This window comes from Eulemur rufifrons, chromosome 28, assembly GCF_041146395.1.
Source record: "Eulemur rufifrons isolate Redbay chromosome 28, OSU_ERuf_1, whole genome shotgun sequence".
Lineage (NCBI taxonomy): Eukaryota > Metazoa > Chordata > Mammalia > Primates > Lemuridae > Eulemur > Eulemur rufifrons.
The window spans coordinates 6,412,912-6,440,133 of NC_091010.1; the positions used below are offsets into that span (position 1 = coordinate 6,412,912).

General features: G+C 36.1%; 1 protein-coding gene across 5 annotated transcripts in view; it reads left to right on the forward strand.

Annotated features, from left to right (window-relative positions):
- The window catches only part of MAPK8 (mitogen-activated protein kinase 8), a 96,136-nt gene extending 69,248 nt beyond the window's left edge, over positions 1 to 26,888 (forward strand). For 3 of the 5 annotated variants that reach the window (XM_069459857.1, XM_069459856.1, XM_069459860.1), the window contains 7 exons: positions 12,336 to 12,501; positions 16,540 to 16,611; positions 18,097 to 18,279; positions 18,591 to 18,715; positions 19,322 to 19,385; positions 23,039 to 23,116; positions 26,728 to 26,888. In XM_069459857.1, the coding sequence (XP_069315958.1) occupies positions 12,336 to 12,501; positions 16,540 to 16,611; positions 18,097 to 18,279; positions 18,591 to 18,715; positions 19,322 to 19,385; positions 23,039 to 23,116; positions 26,728 to 26,873 (834 nt within the window). In that variant the 3' untranslated portion in view covers positions 26,874 to 26,888. Of the gene's footprint in view, positions 1 to 12,335; positions 12,502 to 16,539; positions 16,612 to 18,096; positions 18,280 to 18,590; positions 18,716 to 19,321; positions 19,386 to 23,038; positions 23,117 to 26,722 lie in introns of all 5 variants that reach the window. The other 2 variants (XM_069459858.1, XM_069459859.1) reach the window with 2 other exon arrangements.
- The last annotated feature ends 334 nt before the right edge of the window (positions 26,889 to 27,222 follow it).

Below are 27,222 nucleotides of genomic sequence, written 5' to 3' on the forward strand. Positions count from 1 at the left end.
AATTTAGTGCATTACATAGGTCTTATTTAACTAATTTCAGCAATGTTGCGTAGTTTTCTGTGTACAAGTCTTTCACCGTCTTAGTTTATTCCTAAGTGTTATATTCTTTTGGAAGTTATTATAAATGGAATTGTATTCTTTCCTTTTCAGAGTGTTCATTGGTAGTATATAGAAACACAACTTATTTTGGTATGTTGAGTTATCCTGCAACTTTGCTAAATTTATTAGGTCTAACAGTTTTTTAATGGATTTTTAAAAATGATTTTCTGTACATAAGATTAAATCATGTGTTCCCTGGTTTTACTTCTTCCTTTCTAATTTGGGTGCCTGTTTTTCCACTTTTCTTGCCTAGCTGCTCTGGCTAGAACTTCCAATAAAATATTGAGTAGAAGTGGTGAAAGTGGGTATCTTTGTCTTATTCCTGAACTTAGGGGAAAGGCTTTCAGTATTTCACCATTAACCATTAAGTATGACATTAGCTGTGGGGTTTTCATAATTTTTTGGGGGGGTTAGTCATGTTGTATATAGTCAGAGGAAACAGACCCCACAAGACTGCCCTTAATCCAGTCACAAACTTGGAGATTTTCCCCAAGATCACCCTCATTTCCGAGCAGCTGGCTACAAATGCAGGGGTCCTCACAACCACCTTCACGTTTGATAATTCACTAGAATGACTCATAGAACTCTGGAAAGTACTATACTTAACAGTTAGTTTTATTACAATGAAAGGATACAAATTAGAACCAGCCAAAGAAAGAGACTCATAGGGCAAAATCTGGGAGAAGTCCAGACACGGAGCTTTTAGTTGTCCTCTCCTCTCGGTCACAAAGCATGACAATACACATAGAGTATTGCCCCAGAGAAGTTCAACTAAGCCTTTGGTGTCGAGTTTTTATTGGAGTTCAGTCACATACAGTTAGTTCCCCCTTATCCATGGGAGATACATTCCAAGACTTGCACCAGACACCTGAAACTACAGGTAGTACCGAGATAGTACTGAACCTTATATATACTATGTTTTTTCCTGTAATACACCTATGATAAAGTTTAACTTGTAAATTAAGCACAGTGGGAGATTAACAATAGTAGTAAAATAGCAATTATAACAATATGCTATAAAAAAGTTTTGTGAGTGTGGGCTGTCTCTCAAAATATCTTATACAGTTCTCACCCCTCTTGTGATGTGGTAGAGTACAGTGCCTGCATGATAGATAAGATGAACGATGTAGGCACTGTGACATAGCATTATTAAATCAAGTAAGGGTTACTTCAGTACAAGCACTGTGATGCTGCCACAGTCTGTCTGATAACCAAGACAGCTGCTAAATGACTAACAGGCGGGTAGCATATACCTGGATACACTGGACAGAGGGATGATTGACATCCTGGTTGGATGGAGCAGGATGGTGTGAGATTTCATCACAGTACTCAGAATGGCACACAATTTAAAACTTTTGAATTATTTATTTCTGAAATTTTCCCTATAATATTTTCAGATAATAATTGACTGCAGGTAACTGAAACCACAGGAAGTGAAATCGTGGACAACAGAAGGACTACTGTACTGCTAGCCTTTAGTCTCCATCTCTTCCCAAGGTTCATACCAATACCTTTAGTCTCCAGTTCCTCCAGAGGTTGGAACTGATACGTGTCCCCAAGCTGCCACCGTAAATCATGTTAGACTGTCCTGTGGCCACAGCCCCTAGGCAAACAAAGACAGTCCTATCAGGCAGGATGTACCTAGGGGCCTAGAGATTACCTACCAGTAGACTTCTCTTTACATAAGATTAATTCTTCACCACATACCTTCTATTCCTAGTTTAAGTGTTTCCATCATGAAAGTGTATTAGACTTTGTCAAATGCATTTCTACATCAATGGAAGTTACCATATGTATGTTCTTTCTTCAGTTAATGTGGTATCATTGATTTTTATTTGTTGACATACTGTTCCGTTTCTGGGATAAATCATATTTAGTCATGGTATATAACCTTTGAATATGCTACTGGGGTTGATTTGCTAGTATTTTGTTGAGAATTTTGGCATCTGTGTTCATAAATAATACTGATTTGTAGTTTTTTTTTTTTACGATGTCCTAGTCTGGCTTTGGTATCAGGTAATGCTGGTCTCAGAACAAGTTTGGAAATATTTTCTTTTCTATTTCTTGGAAGACGTTAAGAAGGATTGGTGTTAATTTGTATAGAAATTATTGGTAGATTTTGCCACTGAAGCCATCTGGTACTGGGCTTTTCTTTTTGGGAAGATTTCTGATTATTGATTTACTTTCTTTGGTTATTATAGTATAGGTCTGTTCAGATTTTCTATTTCTTGAGTCCATTTTGATAATATTGTATCTTTCTAGGAACTTGTCAATTTCATCTAGTTTATCTAATTTGTTGGTGTATAATTGTTCATAGTATTCTCTTATAATCCTTTTTACTTCTGTAAAGTCAGTGGTTATAGCCCCACTTTCATTTCTGATTTTAGTTATTTTTATCTTCTTTCTTATTGTCCTAGTAAGTCTAGGTAAAGGTTTGTCAGTTTTTGTTGATGTTTTCAAAGAAGTGACTTTTGGTTTAGTTGATTTTTTTATTCTCTATTTTGTTAATCTACACTTTGATCTTTAATTTATTTCCTCCATCTTCTTGCTTTGGGGCTAGTTTACTCTTGCTGTTTTATTTTTTTTCCTTTTTAAAATCTCTTTCTGTTTTCTTAAGATGGACTATTAATTTATTGCTTTGCGATCTTTTTTTAATATAGGCATTTACAGCTATGGAATTAGCCTCTGAACTCTGCTTTCTCAGCATTCCCTTATGTTTTGGTATGTTGTGTTTTCATTTTCATTTGTCTCAAAGTATTTTCTAATTTTCCTTTGATTTGTTCTTTGATTCATTGGTTGTTTAGAAGTGTGTTAACTTCCACAAATTTGTGAATCTTCCAAGCCAGGGAGAGGTGGGTGGAGCAAGAATTACTTAAAACACCAAAAATATTTCCTATTTTTTCAATTTTTTTTTATTGTAGTAAAATAAAATACACACAACATAAAATTCTACCATCTTAACCATTAAGTATACAGTTCCATGGTATTAAATATATTTATAATGTTGTGCAACCATCACCACCATCCATCTCCAGAATTCTTTTTATTTAGTAAAACAAACTCTGTATCCATTAAGTAATAATTCCCCATTCTCCCTGCTCCTGCAACTCCTGGCAACCATCATTCTATTTTCTGTCTACATGATTTTGACTATAAGTATTTCATATAAGTGGAATCATGCAATATTTGCCTTTTTGTGACTGGCTTATTTCAGTTAGAATAATGTGCCCAAGGTTTATCCATGTTGTATTAATAACACAGTGGTCCCCAACCTTTTTGGCACCAAGGACCAGTTTCATGGAAGACAGTTTTTTTACAGACCAGGAATGGGGGCTGGGGAGTGAGGAGATGGTTTTGGGATGATTTCAATGCATTTACATTTATTGTGTACTTTATTATTATTACATTGTAATATATAATGAAGTAGTTATACAACTCACCATAATGCAGAATCTAATGCCTCCACTGATCTGACAGGAGGTGGAGCTCAAGCAGTGATGTAAGCAATGAGGAGTGGTTGTAAATACAGATGAAACTTTGCTTGCTCACCTGCCGCGCACATCCTGCTGTGTGGCCCAGTTCCTAACAGGCCACAGACCAGTACTGGTCCACAGCCTGGGGGTTGGGGACTGCATTTGTAACGTACTTCGGAATTTCCTTCCTTTTTTAGGCTGAGTAATATTCCATTTATTTCTATACCATACTTTGCTTATCTATTCATCAGTGGACACTTGAGTTGTTTCCACATTTTAGCTATTGTGAAGAATGTTGCTGTGAACATGATTGTTCAAATATCTCTTTGAGACCAGGTATCTCTTTGAGACCATGCTTTCAGTTCATTGGAGTGTGTAGCCAGAAGTAGAACTGCTGGATCATATGGTAATTTTTTTAACTTTTTGAGGCACTGCCACACTGTTTTCCACACCAGCTCTACTATTTTATATTCCCACCAGCAGTGCACAAGGATTCCGATTATACTCTTTATTCCCACCTACACTTGGTGTGAGGTGGTTTCCTATTTTTTTTAAGTTACCTTTTTCTTGATTCTGAGTTTACTTGATTGCTGTAAACCTTTGAGTTTTCCAGAATTCTGAAAAAGTTTATCCTGAGATTTTCTGTTTTCTGGTGTTTCTGTGGAGCCATTTTGTCTGACGTCACTGCCTCTCATCATGTTCTTGGAGAATTGTATTTCACTGGTTTACATGGAGTAGTGTAAAGTTTATTTTTGCTCTAAAATGAAGCAGTATAAAAAATAAGCTGCTATCATTACCAACATATAAACTTGAATATTCACCAGAGTTGTGTTTTCTATATACATATACAGAAATATTTTATAATTTTTACATTCTAGGTTTTTAAACAGCTTTTTTGAGATACAATTCATATACCATACAATTTACTCACTTAAAGTGTACAATTCAGTGTCTATTATATTCAAAGATTGTATACCCATTGCCACAATCCATTAGGTCATTAAATATGAAATGTCCGATTTCAAATCAAAAGTTTAGTTTATTATATCCCAAACAAGAAGAAGAACAATTAATCAAAGTATGTGCCTAAGCTATTGACACAGTTTTGCCATCTTAATGGTAGGCTTGTTTATGCCAGCAGTGAAGAAGCCTGGAGAGCGAGTGGCAATGAAATCGTGGAGGGCATTTTGCACAGCTTGTTGAGAATTGAGTATTTTTCCCTGCAAGAAGTGGTCCAAAGCCTGGAAGAATTGGTAGTCAGTTGGTGCAAGGTCTGGTGAATACGGTGGATGACAGAGTTTCCAAGTTCAGCCTTTGTAGTTTGAGCAGCGTTTATGCGACATGCAGTCGAACATTGTCTTGCAAGAGGATTGGCCTGTCTCTGTTGACCAATCGTGGCTGCTTTATTGGCAAGCATCTTCATCATTTCGTCCAATTGGTTGCAGTAGACATCTGCTGTATTTGATTGACCAGGTTTCATGAATCTGTAGTGGATAATACCAGCGCTGGACCACCAAACAGACACCATTAGCTTTTTTTTTGATGAATATTTGGTTTTGGACTGTGTTTTGGCACTTCATCTTTATCCAACCATTGTGCTGAATGCTTGTGATTGTCAAAAATAATCAGTTATTTATCACGTGTAACAATATGGTGTAGAAATGGTTGGCCTTTATGTCATGACAGCAAAGAAAGGCAAACTTCAAGATGATTTCTCTTCTGATGCTCATTTAATTCATGTGGAACCCATCTATCCAGCTTCTTGACCTTGCTGATTTGTTTCAAATGGTCCAGTATTGTTGGAACAGTAATGTCAAACCTTGCTGCTAATTAACATGCAGGTTGAGATGGATTTGCTTCCACTACAGCTTTCAGCTCATCATCATCATCTATGTTGATCTGAGGTTTGCCACATGGCTCATTTTCAAGATTAAAATGACCAGAACAGAACTTCTGAAACCATCCACGTACTGTGTGTTCATTAGCCACATCCATCCCAAACACTTTGTTGGTATTTGGAGCTGTCTGCACTGCATTGGTTCCATGATGGAACTCATATTTGAAAATATCTCAAATCTTTGACTTATCCATGGTTTCACCAAAATTGCTCTAAAAAATTTGGAAAGATAATCACTAGCCAAACTGCATTTGAAAAAATGAGGATGTACCTTCACAATACAAATAAAACAGGAAGTGTCAAAGTGAAATGTCAGTGATACCAACTAACTAACTTAGTACTTAAGGAAATCGGACATTTCATACTTAATAATTTTACACCACTTTGTCCTCCTAAAAGAAATTCCAAACCCATTTGCCATCACTTCCCATTTTTCCCTGTCCCCTTCACCTCCAGCCCTAGACAACCACTAATCTGTGTTTTGTCTCTGTATTTGCCTATTCTGGACATTTTGTTTAAATGGAATTATATAATATATGTTCTTTTCTGGTTGGCTGCTTTTACCTAGCATAATATTTTCAAGATTTATTCTTGTATGTATATGTATCAGTGCTTTATTTCTTTTTATTGCCAAATAATATTGCACTGTAATGGCTGTACTGCATTTTGTTTATCCATTCATCACTTGATGGACATGTAGGTTGTTACCATATTTTGGCTGTTATGAGTAATGCTGACATGAACATTGTAAAATTTTTTGTGTGGATGTATGTTTTTGTATTTTAGTTTTAATTGCAGCTTTTTTTTTTTGTTTTTGAAAAGCACTGTGTCTAATTTGAGAAGAATTTTTTTAAATTATATAATTCAGTGGAATTTTATCTCCCATCTGAGCCACCTTGTGTGAAATAACCTTATTCATAATAAAACAAATACATAGATTTATGTTCAGAGTATAAGATAATTACGTATCTGAGCTATTTAGGCTTATCCTTAATTATTCTAAGTGAATTCCTTTGTATATTGCATATACAGCTGCTCTCTTGGAGTCTTTAAACAACCTAATAGAAATCTCTTTAAATGGGATTATATTTTGTCTTCCTGAGCCCATACTCATATACTGTGTGAAGCAGAGCAAATGAATTAAACTTTTGGGTTTAGTTGGTTGGTTTGTTTCCTGAATCCTTAGACCAGGCCACTAATTCACCACCAAAGAAGTTCATTTGATTATAGTACAGTAAAATCTTCCATATAGAAGGCTTCCAGATTAATGGGGATAGCAGGCAGGTAGACCAGAAAAACAGACCAGATGGTAGAAGATAAAAAACAACGGAAACATCAAGAAGCATAAAAAAGAAACGTGAAATCATGGAAGACCAATATATAACATAATATGTTAATGGGATTGATCCCTTGGTAAAAAAAAAAAAAAAAAAAAAAAAAAAGGTCAGAGTTTGACACCCACAAAGAAGCTGAACAGGAGCAATGCAAACATGAAAAAAACAAGAGTAGCTCCAATCAGTGAGGTAAAATTGAATATGGTGGGGCCACGAAGGAAGCATTCCTTCCTGGGGATGGAGAGTCACTTTATAAAGATGAAGGGTGTAATCCAGTTAGAAGAGATAACTATCAGGAAGCTTTACACATGAAGTAGAGTTGCTATACACAAAGTTTAAACTATAGACAATAAGAACAGCATGAAACATAGTAGTATTGGGAGAGTCTAACATACTCGTTTAGTGTCAACACATAAAGTGGTAAAAATGAAGCACAGCTACAGAAAATTTCTTAATAAAGTTGAGCTAATAAGAGATATAGTGGGTTCTGATACCTATATGAAGAATATACCTTTCTTTACCTTGGGTTGGGCTATGTGAGAGACAAACTCTAGGGTGGAGATACGCATGTACGAAGTTAACCTGGAGGGTTCCTTCAGGATCAACATCTATGAGGGAATAAAGGAAGTAAAAATGGACAGAGGGAGAAATTGAATTGGATGTAATCACTCCAAAGGCTGAGGAGCAGCATGACATTATCACCCCTTTATGCTGAGGAGCGGCATGACCTTGGAAAAGGTAGCACTCTGTGGCTGAGGGCTGTTCCTGGGGAGATTTGCTGAAGCCTGTCAGCAGCCACCACTCCCAGCCTCTGGAAGAGTGAGTGCCTCAGGCCTGAACCGGGGATCTGCCGTGCCACTTGTTCCTACTTTCTTTGTATAATAAATTCTAGAAACTGCTTCTCCCAGATTTTTGTTCTCTTTTCCTAGAGCAGCTTCTGAGAAGTTTAATGAGGTAAACTACACCCTCCATTTCTGCTGCTGGTCTTGAGGCCACAGTTGATGCTCATCTCTCTGCCCTGCTACTCATTCCAGATTTACTTCACCCTTGGCTAGTATCTCTGCTGGTCTGAGATTCCTTACTTGGTAAAATAACCTGACCTTTCATTTCTTAGGGGGGTTCATTGCAAGTCAGGGTTGGGGGTGGGATTCCACATAGTCAGTCAGAGACCAAAGCTAAATGAGGCTCCATCATCTAGATAGTTGCTGGTTACTTTGTCAGGGGAAGAGAATGCTTGATGACTGGCTCTTCAGTGCTTAGGCCTGGAAGGGACACACGTCACTTCTGCTTGGAGCCCATTGGCAGAGCTAGCCCGCCATAGGACTTGTGTAATTGTAAAGGAACTGGGAAATGTCAGGAGAGCAGACTTCAGAATGGTGGTGATCACCAGTCTGTGCCACAGTCTGCCCTCTGGCTGTCAGCATTACCTTGCTCCCTTTATTCCATACCTCCTTAAAGGAGATAGCCCAAAGTCCTATTCCATCAAGGCATTTAGCTCCAAATAATGGGGACAGTAATGTTCATGTCAAATTCAGACATTGCTCCTTTTGGTCCAGGAACTAGGAACTGGAATGACCAAATTATCTGGCCACCCCCATTACTTCCCCCTCAAATACCTCAGATAGAGTGGTCAACAGGGCCAATGTTACCACAATAAACAGTTTTCATTTGGAAAACTGAAATATATAGTCGTTGGTTAGCTGTGATTGACATTCTACTGGGCAGACATTGTGAGTGTCCCTTGCTCTGGAGGTGGGGAATATTCCTCGATTAGGCCCTGACTCTGATCTCTGTATTCCCTGTCCTCTGTTCTCTGTGATAGCTGGCTCCACCCTGTGGGAGAGTCTTCGTTTTCTGTTACCCTGCTTGAATATATCTGAAGTGGGTATTGAAGAAATGTGTTCTCCTTGAGGGCCCTTCACCTTTGTCAGCCTGCTTACCACCTGTAAAAGATTGGGGCCCAAGGGTCTTTCTAAAGTGTCGTTGTCAACCTGGCCACTACTGACATTTTTGACCAAATAATTGTTTTCAGGGGCTGTCCTGTTCATCGTAGGGTGTTAAGCAGCATTCCTGGCCTCTGCCCACTAGATGCCAGTAGCGCTCCTCAGTTGCAATAACCAAAAATATCTCCTTGACATTGCCAAATATTCCCGGGGGGGCAAAAGTGCTGTGAATTGAAAACCACTGTTTTTAAGTACAGAATGGTCATAGACCTATGGAGTTAAGTCTGAGCGTTATCTAGCTCTCTCAGAAACTTAAGTGGTTTCTTATCATTTTGATTATAGTTCTTCTTAAAGTATCTTTGTTAGCTCACAGGTCCTGTATTCTTGACTTAACTGAGGCTGTCTTGAGTCTGTCTTTAAGCTTTCTGGCTTCTATTGGCAGACTGAGATAATTTCATCAATTGATTCTACAGCTATTTTTTCCTTAAAGACTTTCAGAATTGTTATGTGAAAATGATGCATAAAAACCAACTCAAAATACCAGTGGCTTAAAACAACATTTATTGTTTGCTCATGGCTCTGCAGGGTTGGCTGTGTGGCAGTGCTCCAGATCATGGGTCAGGTTCAGGCTTGTTCCATGTTCAGGTTTCAGCATCCAAGCTGAAAGAGTGCTTCCCAGAGACATCCTTTTCTCATGGTAAAAGGTAGATGAATGAAAGCCATGCTAAACCAAGCACATTCCCCCACATCCATTCGCTGAAATAAGTCACATGACTACTCCAGTCAACAGGGTGAGGACACCTTCTGGGGTGGGCAGGGACATTTGCTGAACACTGTGCCATACCTTTTTGGAGAGGTCTAGTAGTAGCATTTAGCATTTCCAAAATGGAAAGGCCCTGAAATTCTAGACTCTGTTTCCATTTATTTCTACTTTTAAAGGTTGCCAGTTCTGTCAAATGCAGCTAATAGCCACCAACATAACCTACTCTTCAGACTTGCTTTCCAGTCTCTTCTTCTGGAGTAGGGGTCCGCAGATTTTTTTCTGTAAAAGCCATATATATAGTAAATATTTTAGGCTTTGCAGACAGTAGTCTTTGTCACAGCTACTAGACTCTGCCATTATAACACAAAAGCGGTTGTGGACAGTATGTAATTGAATGATGAGTGTGGCTGTGTTCCAATAAAACTTTCTTTACAGAAGCAGGCAAGCCTTAATTACCAACCCTGTTCTAGCTAGAGTGTCAGGTTCATTGTGCAAGTGCTGTGCAGGTGACAGATTCATGAAATGTTTTGCTACTGTATAACCTAGGTCACCTTTCCAACCTTTGGTGTTAGTTTTCCCTGCTGCTTAACTGCTAAGCCATGATCCTGTGTTTTCATAGTAGTAACATCCCATTCCTGGCACCAGGTTCAGTGTTAGTCAGAATAGTCTCATCTGTGGTGAGCTAACAAATAAACCTTGAACTCTCAGTGGCTTAACATGACTAAGGTTTATTTCCCATACTGGATGTCTGGCACAGGTCATGGTGGGGGTGGGGACTCTGCTTTATATAGATGCTCAACAACCCAGGCTACCCGAGGGCCTGCTGTGTGGGACATTCCTAATCACCAGAGCAGGGGAGGAAGACCACAGGAGGTTGTGCACGGGCCCTTCTCTTCTTTGTTCCCACTCACATCCCGTTAACTAGAACTACACATGTGACCATGCCTGGCTGAGGAGGCTGGGGAAATCTTGGGGAGAAAATGGCATGTTGGGTTAGTTACACTGCCTCTGCCACAAATCCATATAAATTCCAAATTCCTCTTCTTATATATAGTTAGCAGTGTAACTAACATTTGTAGAAAGGTACATATTGATATACAAGGATGAATTTCATTTAATGTGCTTTGAGGCTTTTTTTTTGACAATTTGTTTTTCCTTAACAAAACATACCTATTTCTAAAATATAATTGTGTTTTGCTCTTAATAGTTCCAAAATGAAGTATTTAAGGTTAGAATCTTACTTTTAGACTAGAATGCACGGTATAAAGAACCAGTAGTGTTCAACCATCACAATGGACATTGAAGTAGTAATATTTATTTTAATATTTAATATTTATTCAAAGGTTGTAATGTTCTTTTATAGGCAGTGTTACTTTGCTGAGATATTGTATTTTAAAAATATTAGCAGAATAGTAATAATGAAAATTTTTATCTTATGTTTCATTAAGTCCATTGATGTATATAATTTCATAAAGCCATTAGATTATGTATCTTCTCTCTTTTTTTTTTTTTTTTCTTTTGAGACAGACTCTCACTCTGTCGTCCGGGCTAGAGTGCAGTGGCGTCATCATAGCTCACTGTAACCTCAAACTCGTAGGCTCAAGAGATTCTTCTGCCTTAGCCTCCCAAGTAGCTGGGATTACAGACATACACCACTACACCCAGTTAACTTTTCTACTTTTTGTAGAGACAGGGGTCTTGTTCTTGCTCAGGCTGGTCTTGAACTCCTAGCCTCAAGCGATCCTCCCATCTCAACTTCCCAGAGTGCTAGGATTACAGTCATGAGCCACTGCGCCCAGCCTAGATTACTTATCTTCTAAACCCATCCATGATTGTCTGTCAAAATATGTGAAGATAACATACATGCTGATCTGGATGTAGACATTACAAAAGTAATCTTTGTCTTTCTAGCCCCCCTTTTTTCCCTTTTGTATTAACTACTGGTGTTTAATATATGTACTGCACATCAGTACAGGTAATGCATTGTATTTGTGTTGTGAAAAAATGCTTTCTTCTTTGGTCCTTTCATTTATAGCAGGATTCCTCAAAGGTAACACACAAAGTATGTTGAATATGAAGCCATGAGTGTTCCTGATGCTGCCTTCCTTTTAATGGGCATAGCATAGACTCCCTTAAGGTTTGAGGTCAGGTGGAAAGTCTTTCACAAAGAAATTATTTAGTAGTATCAACAGCTGGTAATTTTGTGGATTAGTAGCACCAGGACAATGGTGTCCTACCTCTACAAGCAGAAAAAAATGTATGAGCAAATTTGTGTGATTTCAGGTGGGATATCAGGAATGGAAAAACTGGTAATGACTGTTCTGGTCCTTTAGAACTGAATGTCTGCCAATCTGGAAGGTCAAATAACGTTTGCTAGGATCGAAAGAATGGCCCATTGTTGATCTGTAATATATATATAAAGCTATTAATAATTGTGACTTTAAAATGAGGTTTTTAAAATACTGGTAATTTATTCTGCAAATGAATGTAAATGCTAATTTATGGCTCTTTCTTTTACTGTAATAGTTCTTATGTGAGCTTTGAGATCTCTTTTCTCTGACCAAAAATTTCTAGCTGATCATAATTTCTAGCAAATAAAACATTACTAACTTTTCTAATAACTGTATGTATTTATAAATAAAAAATGCCATAAAGCTTATTCCTCAGGTTTGCCTTTTTATCATGCATCTGTGCAGTGATATTATAGTGAGAAAAGTGAACAGTTAACATGAATTTTTTTTGAAAGTGATAGGATAACTTAATTGTGAACTCCAAAATCTTTGTACATAACATAGCAGTCATTTTTTTTGTTTTTATTTTCTGAAGGACTTAAAGCCCAGTAATATAGTAGTAAAATCAGACTGCACTTTGAAGATTCTTGACTTTGGTCTGGCCAGGACTGCAGGAACAAGCTTTATGATGACGCCTTACGTAGTGACTCGCTACTACAGAGCGCCTGAGGTCATCCTCGGCATGGGCTACAAGGAAAACGGTCAGCATACACTATTTGTTTGAAATACTCTTCTGATTTAATTTCTTTTGTTCATCAGATTCTTTATGTAAATACTTGAGCTGAAGTGCATTGAGTTAAATATGTTTTACTGTTTGAAATGTATATCAAGAGTTTGAGGCCGGGCGCAGTGGCTCACGCCTGTAATCCCAGCACTCTGGGAGGCCGAGGTGGGCGGATCGTTTGAGCTCAGGAGTTCAAGACCAGCCTGAGCAAGAGCGAGACCCCATCTCTACTAAAAATAGAAAGAAATTATATGGACAGCTAAAAATATATATAGAAAAAATTAGCCGGGCATGGTGGTGCATGCCTGTAGTCCCAACTACTCGGGAGGCTGAGACAGGAGGATCCCTTGAGCTCAGGAGTTTGAGGTTGCTGTGAGCTAGGCTGACGCCACGGCACTTACTCTAGCCTGGGCAACAAAGTGAGACTCTGTCTCAAAAAAAAAAAAAAAGAGTTTGAAAGTAACTATAAATTTTGTCATAAATATTTGGAAAAACTTGGAGGCCCTGTTTATTTAAATACAAATACATAACATATTTGTATTGCCCATATTTCCAATTTCATGAAACTAAAGTTAATAGCAGTAGCACTTAGTGTAAACTTTAAGAGCTACAATAGGGCCTTCTGCAAAGCTTATGGATAATTAAGGAAACCTCTTGGAGAAAGCAATAATGTTTCATCAAAGCCTTGTGTCTAGCCTTAAGAAAATGGCATATAGTATTATGTGTGGCTATATGCAGTTGTATTTATCAACAGCAGGGCTGAAAAAAATTAGATCATGAATTTATACAATTTTTATGCAGATATATACTTTAATTTATAAGACATTTTGTTGAGTCTCAGAAATTTAGGAGATAATTCTGCTGGGATTTTATGGTGTTAAACTGTAATTTTTTAAATGTGGTGACTTCATCCAAAATACTACCTAGAATAAGACCTAGACATTTTTCTGGCAAGGAATCTGAAACAGCAGTTCACTTTGAATCAGGAAATTGTATTAAGTCAACCTTTAAGATTTGTTTTATAAAAAAAACCATGGAACTGAAGATTTTAGCTTAATTAACTTTTCTGAGCTAATTAAAAACAAATACTTTAAACATATAGTATCAATCTTTTATTCTTAAGTAAATATGCTGTTCTGTTTTCTTTCTCCCTAAAATTTGAAGGTGTTTTTTTTTTTTTTTCCTTGAATTGATACTTTAAGTGACCACCAGCATACATTTGCTGTGAAACCATCAATTGTCATGGGTATTGTGTAATGTGTCAGTAATCTTGAGATAGCCCCTACCAGAAGTTAGCACTAAGAAAAACTACCATATAAAGAATAGAATTGGCATGCTTCTCTCTCTTAGATAAGAATTATGTAGATCACCGTATTGCCTTCCCAGTCCCACTCCAGGAAACTGCATGAGATGTAATGCTTAATCGTGATAATTACTTTAGCCAACATGGTTAAGCATAAGTACTTCCTCCTTTTAGTGACACCCTCCACAATTTTAACAGCTTTGTTTTATCTATCTTTTATTGCAAGCTACCTCAAAGCATTTTGGAAAATACAGTATAATCAGTATATATTTTCAACTACCCAGTAGACTAAGCAGTTAGACTCTTTAAAGCTAATTTTGTGTATGAACCAGGTTTAACATGGTCTTGGTCTTCACTGACCCAGTTAATTATCTTCTCTCATGCTTGCAACTCTCAAAATCTTTTTGTTTAAAAATATGTTTATCTGAAGCTTACCAACATAAGTTGTATTTAAAGTTTGCCATTCTCTATAAAATCTATATGTGGAAGATTTATTCTAATAGATTTGTGTCAAAAATGAAAACCTTGAAAAAAAATTTTCTCAGATGGACTGATTATGAATATTAACTTTTGCTCTAAAATTTTATCTTTTTTTTTTTTTTTTTTTTTTGAGACAGGGTCTTGCTCTGTCACCCAGGCTAGAGTGCAGTGTCATCATCATAGCTCACTGTAGCCTCAAACTCCTAGGCTCAAGCGATCCTTTTGCCTCAGCCTCCCAAGTAGCTGGGGACAGATAATTTTTCTGTTTTTTGTAAAGAACGGGGGTTTTGCTGTTGCTCAGGCTAGTTTTGAACTCCTGGCCTCAAGCAATCCTCCCGCCTTTGCCTTTCAAAGTGCTAGGATCACAGGTGCGAGCCACTGCGCTCTGCCTAAAATTTTACCCTTGAAAGTTGAATCATGCCATAAATATAAAAAGATTTATATTCATTTTAATATGAATTCTAGAGAAACTTTAGTTCTACAAGATTTCTAAAAGTAGTTACCAGTTTAACTTCTCAGACTCTTTAGTGAGCTGGCAGTCTCCTTGTAAGAATGTCCTGTATTAGAAAGTACAGACTTTAATTTTCTAAGTCCTAGATAGAAAAGGGTAAAGGGTGTATCTAACATCTGTTCCCATCCTTTTCCTCTTTTTAAAGAATTTGGGCCTTCTTATTTCAAAATCAAATGCAAGTTTCTAAGGCTTTTCATTTTAAATGGCTCATTCTTCCCCACTTTTTCCATCAAAATGCAAGCACTACTGGCACGCGCGCGCTCTCTCTCTCTCTCTCTCTCTCTTTGTCTTATAATGAAACTTGAAGATATAAAACGTTAGGATATGTTGTTAATTTTACTAAGCAGGTGGAGATCCCCAAATTGCTTGCTCCTGTGTCTAGTAGATTCTTTTTAGCATTGATAAGGGGGTCCCATTTAATGTTGGAAAGGATCAGTAAGTCTGCTAGAAAACTCCTTGTAGATAATAAATCTGTGGGAACTTTCATGCTGTATCCAGCCAAAACTAACTTCTTAAACCAAAGCAGTTTAGTTTTATGGGCTTAAAAAACTTTAGATAGGAAACATATGAAATACACTTCTATTACTAGGTTTTCTTGGTTAGTTGATGAGTTAATTGATTATTAGTTATTCTCTATGCACTTGTTCCTTTTGGGATAGTAGGGTTAATGTAGCATGGTGTTGCCAAGAAAATAATTGACTTTTAATTCAGAATAAACATAGTACTTCTCAAATAAATTTGTGATACCTAGTTTGAAAATTTCTGAAGAGCTTTAGATTAACTTTTATTGTAATTATTCATAGAGACATTATTTCTGTTAAGTATTTTAATATGCTAAATTATTTTCTCATGCTTTTTTCTTTTATTTAACTTAAAGAGAGAGTATAATGCACAGTTGAACCTCAAAATAATTTAAAGATCTTATTTTTATAATTTTACTGCCTCATGTACATTTTTAGCGTTATTTACAAGGTTTGTATTTGGTTCTATTTCATATTTTATAAACAAATTCTCAGGTACAAAATGGTACAGGTTTTTTAATTTACACAATTTCTGTGCATAGCTCTCACTTTAAAATTAGATATGTAGTTAAAATGCCACACTTTACATTTTCTTTTGTGAACCAAAGCTTTTTGAAAAATATTTTGTGTTTTAAATTATTCCATTAGCTAAAATTACAATCACTTTTTTGTTTTTGTGATGTTTTGCAGTTTTTATATAATGCCGTCATATTATGCTTCTTTGATTTTAATGACCTTTTGCTTTGCTTTTCCTTCTTTTGTGCTGCAAACATATAGTGGATTTATGGTCTGTGGGGTGCATTATGGGAGAAATGGTTTGCCACAAAATCCTCTTTCCAGGAAGGGACTGTATCCTTGTGCTGCTGCAGCAGTTTAATTAGTTAGGTGATGAACTTCTTTATGTTCTTTAATGAAAATGAATATGCTACATTCATACATATGGGTTTGTAAACAGGTGTAAAGTTTGTGGCTGTTATACTTCAAAAATTGTTGAGATAGGAAGCGGAATATTTGTAGGCTGCATCTGGCAGTAGGACATACAGTCTCTGCTGGTAGTCAGAGCACATTCACTGTCACTCATTTTTATTTTATACTGCTTTTTATAATTTTAAAATATACATGGTGTGCGTGATTTTTTTTAAGTTTTTTTTTTATTTTAACCAAAATCTTTATGTTAATGTCATTGCATTTTGTTTTCAGTTGACATTTGGTCAGTTGGGTGCATCATGGGAGAAATGATCAAAGGTGGTGTTTTGTTCCCAGGTACAGATCGTATCCTTATCTTTGGCCTAAAATGTAGTTTCTAAAGGTCAAAATGTATGACAGCACTTCAGCTTGGTGAGGTATAATATATATTGTCTCTCCCTAGTATTAAGTATTGTTAAATTACTCTTTCAAAATACCACCTGCTATTTTGACATAGACTTTCCTTTCCCTCGTTTATTGTTTCATATGTTAATTCTGCAAACTGCTCAGTTGTAATTATGCACAATTCCTTGTTTGGCTTTGAGTTGATTTATTTAACCTAAATCAAACATCATGGCTTGTATTATTATAAAAATTTCTAATAATTATACACTTGAATAAGTCTACAAATACTTCAGATTTAATATGAATTTTGGAATTGTCTGTTGCTTCTGGCCATCCTTTTGTTTTGTCTCCCAACTTTTTGTTAACGTTCTGTGTGGTTTGTTTCTTTTGATTGTTGTCTCATTACTCAACATCACATACTAATCCTTTCATCTGAGAATTTCAGCAGTGATAGTTTTATATGGTGATGATTAGATTTGGATTTATGCTTTTTGTTCATCTGACTGCTTTTAGTATTTATATTAATAGTGATCTGTTATGTGTTTATCAACTATTAACACTTAGTATTGTTTCAGGAAGAGGAATGGGAAAAGCTGTATTCACTAGGTTACAAGAGTTTTAGACCTTGGCCTCCAGGGAGCTTGGAGTATAAAGACTAGGAGAAAGGAGACCTGGGAATCCTAACCCTTACAATTTATCAAAAAACTGGGCATGGGTGGGGGGCTGGATGATGAGAAGTTACTTAATGGGTACAATGTACATTATTTGGATGATGGATGCACTAAAAGCCCAGACTTTACCACTGCATAATATATCCATGTAACAAAATTGCACTTGTACCCTTTAAATTTATACAAATAAAAGAAAAAAAGGAAACGTGAAAAATTTTCATAAGTTTCAGAGCTTAACAAATATTAGCATAAGCTTAACAAAAAATGGCAAAAGAAAAAGCCACTTTTATTGAAGCCATCATTTTTGTTGCTACTGGTTATAGTGTAGAAAACTAAAAGAAGCAGGACAGATTATAGAAATATTTCTTATTCTCTAGGAAATTCGTGTTTTCTGATAAGATGGAAGAAAAGACAAATGTTATATATTAGAATTGTGTGTAGTTTGCATTTAGATTGCCTATTAGTTGCTGATTATCATTATTCTTTGAGTCACTTACAATCTGTGTTTAGAGTTTGTGAGTTTATGCTTCATTTTATGGTAAAATCAGTATTAGTGCATACTCACACGCAATAAATAAGGTTAACAATGCTTATTTATTGATCATGTCTGTCCACCTACAATCATTGCCTTTTACAAGGTGGCTGTGAGATATAAAATTTATAACTGCCACATTCTTTCTTAGGATTTTTAAAATTTTCACTTTATTGTAATGTGGATATAACTAATGTGTTGAACATTAGATATGGAGTATTTTTCTTAGCTACTTGATATTAGATATTGATCAGTGGAATAAAGTTATTGAACAGCTCGGAACACCATGTCCTGAATTCATGAAGAAACTGCAACCAACAGTAAGGACTTATGTTGAAAACAGACCTAAATATGCTGGATATAGCTTTGAGAAACTCTTCCCTGATGTACTTTTCCCAGCTGACTCGGAACACAACAAACTTAAAGGTACTTTTTATAGATATATATACATTTAATCCTGTTTGGGGATGTGTGTGTTGTGTTTGTGTGTATGTATTCATACTCTTATGGAATGTCACACAAGGCTATCTCTGGATAGTAGAATGAAATGAGGTTTTAGTTATTTTAATCTTTAATTTTATATTTTTTAATCCTATATGTGACCTAATTTTATAGTAAAAGCTATTCTTTTTGTCTTTCTTTTAAAAAAACAAATCTTTTAAACTCAAGTTCTGAAATTTACTGATAATTTGAGAACCTTTATAAATACATGTATATTAACATCATTATTTTTGCAGCCAGCCAGGCAAGGGATTTGTTATCCAAAATGCTGGTAATAGATGCATCTAAAAGGATCTCTGTAGATGAAGCTCTCCAGCACCCGTATATCAATGTCTGGTATGATCCTTCTGAAGCAGAAGCTGTAAGTTTTCCTAATGTTTGAAGAACGTAGTGCATTCTTAGAATTAACATTAGGTTTGGAGGAGACCTTTTGATTTTAAATAAAAATATAAATAGATGGTGATGGTGTTTTTCTATTTTTGTATGAAAAGTACCTTAATTAAGCATAGCCTACAGAAAATAAAGTTAGTTCTCCCTGTTTTTTGCCTTCTTGCCTGGATACCTGGTCAGAGGAGCTAGGATGTTGAATACTTTGGGGGCATATTCTAACTCAGAGAACAAATTATTACACGTAAAGGACAGAATAATTCTGATATAAATAAAATGTGACAATTTCAAAAGCCGGAAGAGAAGGAAAAGACAGTTAAACATCTTATTCCTGCAATGAAGGAATCTTCCAAAACTAGTCTCTCTACATAAGAAGGTTGTTGATGATTGATCAGTTTTGGTCTAATGATGCATTTTTACAAGTCTTCTGTCTGGCTAATATTTCAAATAATCTTAGAGAGTTAAAATACTACCAGTATACCACAATTAAAGGCCATGGATAAAAAATTAAAAAGAAAAATAAAATAAATATAATAATACCAGTATGTTGACTTAATCACTGTTGCCTTGTGTTTTTTAGCCACCACCAAAGATACCTGACAAGCAATTAGATGAAAGGGAACACACAATAGAAGAGTGGAAAGGTAATGTTCATTAGATTCTTAGAGAACTGAAAGAGCTTCTGGCTTTTTATGGTGATTTATTCATCATACTAGGGAAATTAATGATATTTTATTCATAACTAATATTTGATAATGTCATTAACCAATGTTTTCACAAAAGTGAAAAGTCTCCTTCCCTCCTTGACTTAATTTCCCAAGTTCCCTACCCCATGCACAGGCATGTTAGTACTTTCTCTTGTTTTTCCATGGTCTGTGGATATATACACGTGTTTAGTGTCTCCCATCTCCTCCCATCCTTTTTAAATCACACATGGTTGTGTACTATGTATTCTGCGCACACTTGCTTTGTTGATATATATCTTGAAGATTATTTTCTGTTGGTCCACATGTCTGCCTCATTTGGTTTAATAACTGGTTACTTTCTACTATACAGATGTAGCACCATTTCTATATTCCACTCCCTCTTAAAGAGCACTTAAGTTGTGTCCAGTCTGTTACTGTTACGAACAAGTCTGCACTGTTCATGTGAAAATATGCCTGTAAGAAAAATCCCAGAATGAGATATGTTGGGCCAAAGGATATTTTTCAATTATTTCCAAATTACTCTCCCAAGAAATTGCAGTAGTGTACATACACTTCCATCAGTATCGTGCGGGAGTCTCTCTTTGCCCCTGCCCTTGCCAACAGAACAGGTTGATTGATAATCTTTGCAAATCTAATATAGTAGTTTTATTCTATTTTAGGAATGTGGTTGAACATTAATAATGCTTTGATAGCCATGGAAATGTTAAAATATTTCTTTAAAAGATCCCCTGGACATTTGGGCCAGGTAACTTTTAGATCCTGTTTACCTCCGTTTGTGTGGGTGTTACTGGATGTTTTCACCACTTTTGTAGCTATGTGACTTTGAGTAACTCACTTGACACCCATTTTTACCTCATCCTAAAGTGGAAGCAGAGGACGTGTTAGTAAGAGCGGAGTTTAGAAATACTGGGAAGGCAGAAAGGACTGGGGAGGTGTAAATATAAACAGGTAAGGCCGGGCACGGTGGCTCACGCCTGTAATCCTAGCACTCTGGGAGGCCGAGGCGGGTGGATCGCTTGAGGTCAGGAGTTCAAGACCAGCCTGAGCAAGAGCGAGACCCCGTCTCTACTAAAAAAAAAAAAAAAAAAATAGAAAGAAATTATATGGCCAACTAAAAATCTATATAGAAAAAATTAGCCGGGCATGGTGGCGCATGCCTGTAGTCCCAGCTATTCGGGAGGCTCAGGCAGTAGGATTGCTTAAGCCCAGGAGTTTGAGGTTACTGTGAGCTAGGCTGACGCCATGGCACTCATTCTAGCCAGGGCAACAAAGCGACACTCAGTCTCAAAAAAAAAAAAAAAAAAAAACATAAACAGGTAATTCATCTGTAAATTTATTTTGTTTTTTTTTTTTTTTTTTGAGACAGAGTCTCACTCTGTTGCCCAGGCTAGAGTGAGTGCCGTGGTGTCAGCCTAGCTCACAGCAACCTCAAACTCCTGAGCTCAAGCGATCCTCCTGTCTCAGCCTCCCGAGTAGCTGGGACTACAGGCATGCGCCACCATGCTCGGCTAATTTTTTCTATATATATTTTTAGCTGTCCATATAATTTCTTTCTGTTTTTAGTAGAGATGGGGTCTCGTTCTTGCTCAGGCTGGTCTTGAACTCCTGAGCTCAAACGATCCGCCCACCTCGGCCTCCCAGAGTGCTAGGATTACAGGCGTGAGCCACCGCGCCCGGCCTGTAAATTTATTTTGATAAGAATGAGGTTGATTCTTTTTTCTTAGGAATAACCAGAGATTAATTTTCTCTGAGAAAATTTGGGAGACTCATGGTTAGTGGAGCCCAGCAGAATGATAAAATTGGATAGGGCCTAGTGAATCTGAGTATGCAATAAATAATATATAAGGATGTAACTCTGGACCAGAGTATATATTAAAATATTAACCTGATATTTTTTAAATTGACATTTAATAGACATTTGTAGTATTTAATAGAATCCCATTAGTTAATAGATATTTATGGCATTTCTTAGAATCTTAATGAGACACCAGTTGTAAGACACACAATTATGCACCACTAAGGAAAACACTGCCAATTGTACTATATCATCATTGAAATAAAGAGTTTTCATTTGTATGTTTTTTGTTTGTTGAAATAGCGTTTTTGTTTATTTTCCTTTGTATTTGGGGTTTTTATTTTAAAAATAATTTGCCTTCATTCTGTATCTTTTTCTCCTAGTCCCAAGTACATTTCAGTAATTACAAACTGCCTTTTTTAAGATCTGCTTGAGAGTTTTAGTATAACAGAAAGAAAAATGTATTGCCAAAGCCATTATCTATAGATTGCTTTGGTTAATGAGACTCCTAATTAGTTTTGGTTCTTCAGCCATAATCTCTTTTCAGAAAGGGGTGCTGCTTTTTCTTTTTTTAAAAAAATCCTCCTATCTGGAATGTTTGTCACTCTTTTTTGTTTCTTTGAAGAAAAACATCTCTTATGCTCTCCTCTATCAAGGCTTTCTGGTTTTCTTTTTCCAAGCCTAAGGTTACCATAGCAAGCAAACTTAGCTATGTCTAGCTCTTGTTTATTCCAACATAGTCACTTATTTTGCCTTATTAACAATTGTTGTCATACCTATAATCAGGGATTCTTTATCGTTAGTTTAATCTTCAGGAATTACACAGGCTCCTTGAAATTCTATGCAGCAGTTTTTGTTTGTACATTTTTCTCAGAAGAGTGTTCATTGCTTTTATGCAATTCTCAAAAGATTCCATGACCCAACGATGATGATGAATAATGGTGATGTAGCATCCACCAGAAGGTTCTTGTTAAGTAGATGTTAGACTCACGGTGCAAACCACAGTTAGCATCAGAGTAGAGGGCAGGAAGGCACATGTACCAGCAGAGCAGCACCCAGTGTCTCTCCCGCTGGAGTCGTCCTCACAGCAGTCCGCCTGCTGTCCAGAAGCCTCACCAGACAGCAGCGTTCCCATGGAGAAGTTTTCTTGGCAGTGATGGCATGTCATGCTGGACGACTCTTAAGCAGTTGAAGTGTATAACAGCTACCTGCTTCCTTTACTTTGATAAAAATGTGTTGATATTCCATTCTGATTAAGGAAACTTCCTTCTGTGAAGGAGTAAATGGGTAAGAAAAATGTTTAAAAAATAAAGAAGCTTCTACACATTCTTTGATTTAAATCTTTTTAGCACATATCTGGTTGAGTACCTACAATGTACCAAGCACTATGCCAGGGCTTAGGAAATAGAATTTAACAAGACAAACATGGTTCAATCCCTCACCGAGACAGATTTAAACAGGCATTTGTAGTAGAAAATGTTATGTGGTGTGACACAGCATAGTACAAGGTGCTGGCAGAGTAAAAACAATACAGCTTCTAACCCCAGTGCTAGCAAACCAACTTAAGAAACATTATGGCAGAGAATTTTACTTTCTTTCAGTATAATTCATGATTATCAAGGGATTGTTATTAACACCTTTGAATCTTAGGCCAACACTTACGGACACTGCTGTAGTAAGGACACTATTGGAAGTGTTTAATGTGTGTAAAAATTTGGACTTTTTAAACCACACATATCTTGTGAAATTGGCTCTGAAACCTTAAAAAGTTCATTTTTGTTTACTTGTTTTTCAGAATTGATATACAAGGAAGTTATGGACTTGGAAGAGAGAACCAAGAATGGAGTTATACGGGGGCAGCCTTCTCCTTTAGGTTGGTTACAATATAAGCTTAGTCAACATTACACTTTACTTCTCATGTTTTAGTGGCCTGAAACCTGCAGTTCTTCCCATATTTACATAACTATTATTATTCCAGGTTTAATAAGTATAAGGAGCATAATTTGGTGGTTAAATTTGAAAGCACTGGTACACCATTGTACCAGTATATCATGCAAATAGATTGGTAACTGACTTCATAAAATGCACATCACATCTTTTTCTGATGTCTTCAATACTGACATTTCATTGAAGAACAGAAATTTAAAACCTTTTTTGTTGGCATTGTTGCCATGTCTTTAAAGAAGAAATTTCTCAAAATTCAGTATACTTACATTTCTGTGATTTTGACAGTCTTTACTTTGGCTAAGTGAACAAAGGCTTCACTGGAAAACTTGGTACATGTGACACCAAGTTATTGTCTTTCTCTTTGTGGTATTTTTGATTTGTTGAACTGAGGCAATAACATTAAAACTGTCACTAGAAAATGTTCGTTCTTGAAAAAGAAAACTGATTTGCAGGATTAAAACACTGTCTTTTATCATAAGCTGATCTTATATTTAATTTTAGCACATGTAAAATTGTAAAGAAGTGAGAGGAAAAGTTAAATGTCAGGTAACATGTACATGTTAAGTACGTACCACATGACAGACACTGGTGACTTATGTACTTTATTTCTTTCAGCCCTAATGACCCCAAGGTAGGGATTTTCATGCACATTTTACAGATAAGGAAACTAAAGTTCAAAAAATTTAAATAACATAGGATTATAAATCTATTATGTAGAAGAACTAATACAATAACTTCAGAGTGTGTGGTTTTTCCAGCATCCCATTTTGTCTTTGGCCGTAGAGGTTAGGACAGTTTTACGGAAGAGGTAAAATTTGAGCTGAGCCTCAAAGGCTGAGTAGTATTTCAAAAGATAGGTCTTAACTTTGAGTAAAACTATGCCATTTAATCCCTGAAAATTTTTTCTACATTCTAAGGGAGAAAATGGATATTATATCTAGCATCTTGTTTATTGGTAGTTTTTAAACTATAGTTTCAGATACCCATTGTATACTGTAACATGTAATTAAGTCATTTTTGCAGCTTCCTTTGACATTGTTGGTTATATTTTAGAGTGGTGCATTTTAAAATCTTGATCAGGAATGCAGTCTTCCAGATTATAATATAGATCTTTTTGCATATATAAAGTGGTTTTGATAGTTTTTACCTATTTCAGAAATGGCCATTCTTTGTAATTTTCTTATAGCAAATTACAAGCTGCATTATAAATGCTTTAATCATACAGCTAATTAACTAGCTTTGTATTGCTAGTAGTAGTAGTATAACTGAATTGTTCATGATAGAGGCTCAGGTGGGATTTGAAAAGTCCATTATTTGGGAGTTTTATACTTTAGCATACTACTGTGAGTGAGTGACACATCCCAGGTGTCAAATGTTTGAGTAAACATAAAAATCTCATGAGATAGATAGAGCTGTTGTGTTTGTTCTTAATTTAAAAATGAATAATTTGATTCCTAGACAACACGTGCTTATGGTCACAGAATAAGTAATTCAGTAGAAAGGACAGGACTTGAGGTTTCTAGACTTTTTCTGGATTCTCAGGGCTTGCAAAGAAGAGTGTTAGTAAATTAAGCTGTGATAAAAATATTCATTTTGTACACACGGTTCTTGGTTGTGTACAAGAACAGAAGTAATGGTCTTTGATAAATCAAAGTATCAGATAATTACAATACCATTTCCACTTGATTTTAAAAATGAATTACATTATTTCTCCCAATGGATTGCTTTCTTATCTTTATTTTTGTTTAGCTAACATTAAAATGAGTTTGCTTGCCTTGAGTGTGTAGAGATTCACCTGAGAGGGAAATGACCTAGATTCTTGAGATTAAAGATTTTCTATATTATTGCCATTCAGATACCTGAGAATTTATTGCTTTAAAGTTTAGAGAAAACAAATGTTTTTCTTTTTCTTAGGTACTTGGTTTTCCAATTAAAAAGTTAACTAATCATGATGCATTTAAAAGTTCATTTTTATCAGATTAAGAAATTTGAATAAAATAAAAGAGATCCTGAACTAGAGGCATATATAAAAGGTATATATGGTGGAGCCCTTTTATGGTTTGAGTGTTTCAGTACAAATTTCAGAAGCTAGCCATGGTGTGCTCTGTATGGTGTGTATATACCATGCCATTCAGTCAAAAGGCACATTCTGTAGTGTTGTAATGTGTCTCATTTTCACTCTGGCTGGGAACCTAATGGACCTTTCTTGGATCTAGGAGGTTATCAGCTTTCTCTTTTTCCTCTCTTCTATTAAGGCCTGAGATACCAGCCTGCTTTTCTGTCCCATTTCAATTCCTATCACCTACTCTATCCCTTGTGGTTCCATTCCATTCCTCTCCCAGTCGCCTCCCCATTGCCCTAAAGATTTGCCTATTCTCTCTACCCTTCTTGTTTCCTAGTTGCATTTTAAGTAAGGCTCTCAGAGGACCTTTAATATTTAAGTGTGTGATTGCTCATCTGCACAGAATGGAGGGCTAATCTCAAACACTAAGATGCTAGGCTCAGGAGCAGTGGTTTTCAGCCTGTTTAACTTCAGCATTGTTGGGTGCCTGAACCTCACCCTCAGAAATTCTGCTCAGTGTTCAGTTTGAAAGCCATTGATCTTATTCCATAAATGTGTTTTTGAGAACTTTGTATTACTTGATTATTCAAATGTGGACTGACCCTTATTTAGTGATCATATGGTTCAACGGTACATAACCTAGTACATGAGTTGCCTTTAACATATTCTCCAGTGTAAATCATTCCTGCTTTCTTCCCAATCCTTAAATCAAGTATCTCTATTACTTTTTAAAATCTAGGAAATGCTTGTTAGGTAAAACTTTTGGTAAAGGAAATAGTTGTTCCTACTTTATCTACTAATAAATCTATATTTTTGTTTATCAAGTATTAGAATAGAAATAAGAAGACCTGAGTTTACCTAACTGGACCACTTGAGTGACTTTGGCAAATTACATAACCTCATGTAAACTGGGGCAGTTGAATGAGGTTCCTTCCAATTAAAATGATTTTATTCTTTGTCTTGGCTTTTGCTTTGGAACAAGATATACCAGAAATATCATTTGGACATTTCCTTTTTATGAGAAGTTATCATAAATAATTTTTTGTAGGGAAGTTTCTAACTTTTGTAGTCATATGGTCTTTTGAGATTCTTTTTCCAGTAAAATTCAATATAGATAATTTGCATGTATTATCAGCAGTATTCACACACACCCCGGAGCCTATTTATGGATCTTGCTACAGGACCATTTTTAAATGTGGCTTAGACTTACAACTTTTGCCTTGAACTGAAAAACAAATTCATGGAAAGGACAGGACTCCAGGTTTCTAGACATTTTCAAGATTCTTCCCTCATAGCTGGCAATGAGGAGTGTTTGTAAGTTAGTGTTGTTTGAATATCATTTGTAATTATCCTCAGTGAGTCTTTTAAACCCAAGAGAAAAATTATTGACTACTAGAAGGAGGTAGTGCAGTGCAAGTAGCTCGGTCTGCAACTCTGTCTGCAACTGATTTGCTGATTTGTTTCTCATAGCACAGGTGCAGCAGTGATCAATGGCTCTCAGCATCCATCGTCATCGTCGTCTGTCAATGATGTGTCTTCAATGTCAACAGATCCGACTTTGGCCTCAGATACAGACAGCAGTCTAGAAGCATCAGCTGGACCTCTGGGCTGCTGTAGATGACTACTTGGGCCTTGGGGTGGGGGGGAGGGACGGGAGTCGGTTAGTCATTGATAGAACTACTTTGAAAACAATTCAGTGGTCTTATTTTTGAGTGATTTTTCAAAAAAATGTAGGATTCATTTTGTAGTAAAGTAGCTTATTTTTTTTAATTTCAAGTGATGTAATTTAAAACCTAAGTTGTGTTTTAAAACAGCAACAAAACTGTATTGTATTTTTTGCTGTAATTAACTGTATAATGTAAACCTAATTATTTTATCATGGTTTAAATTTTTTGCATATTTGCTTTATCTTATGCTGCTGATTTTTTTTTTTTTTACTGAATTTGTAAGATTTTGTTTATCAAAGCAAC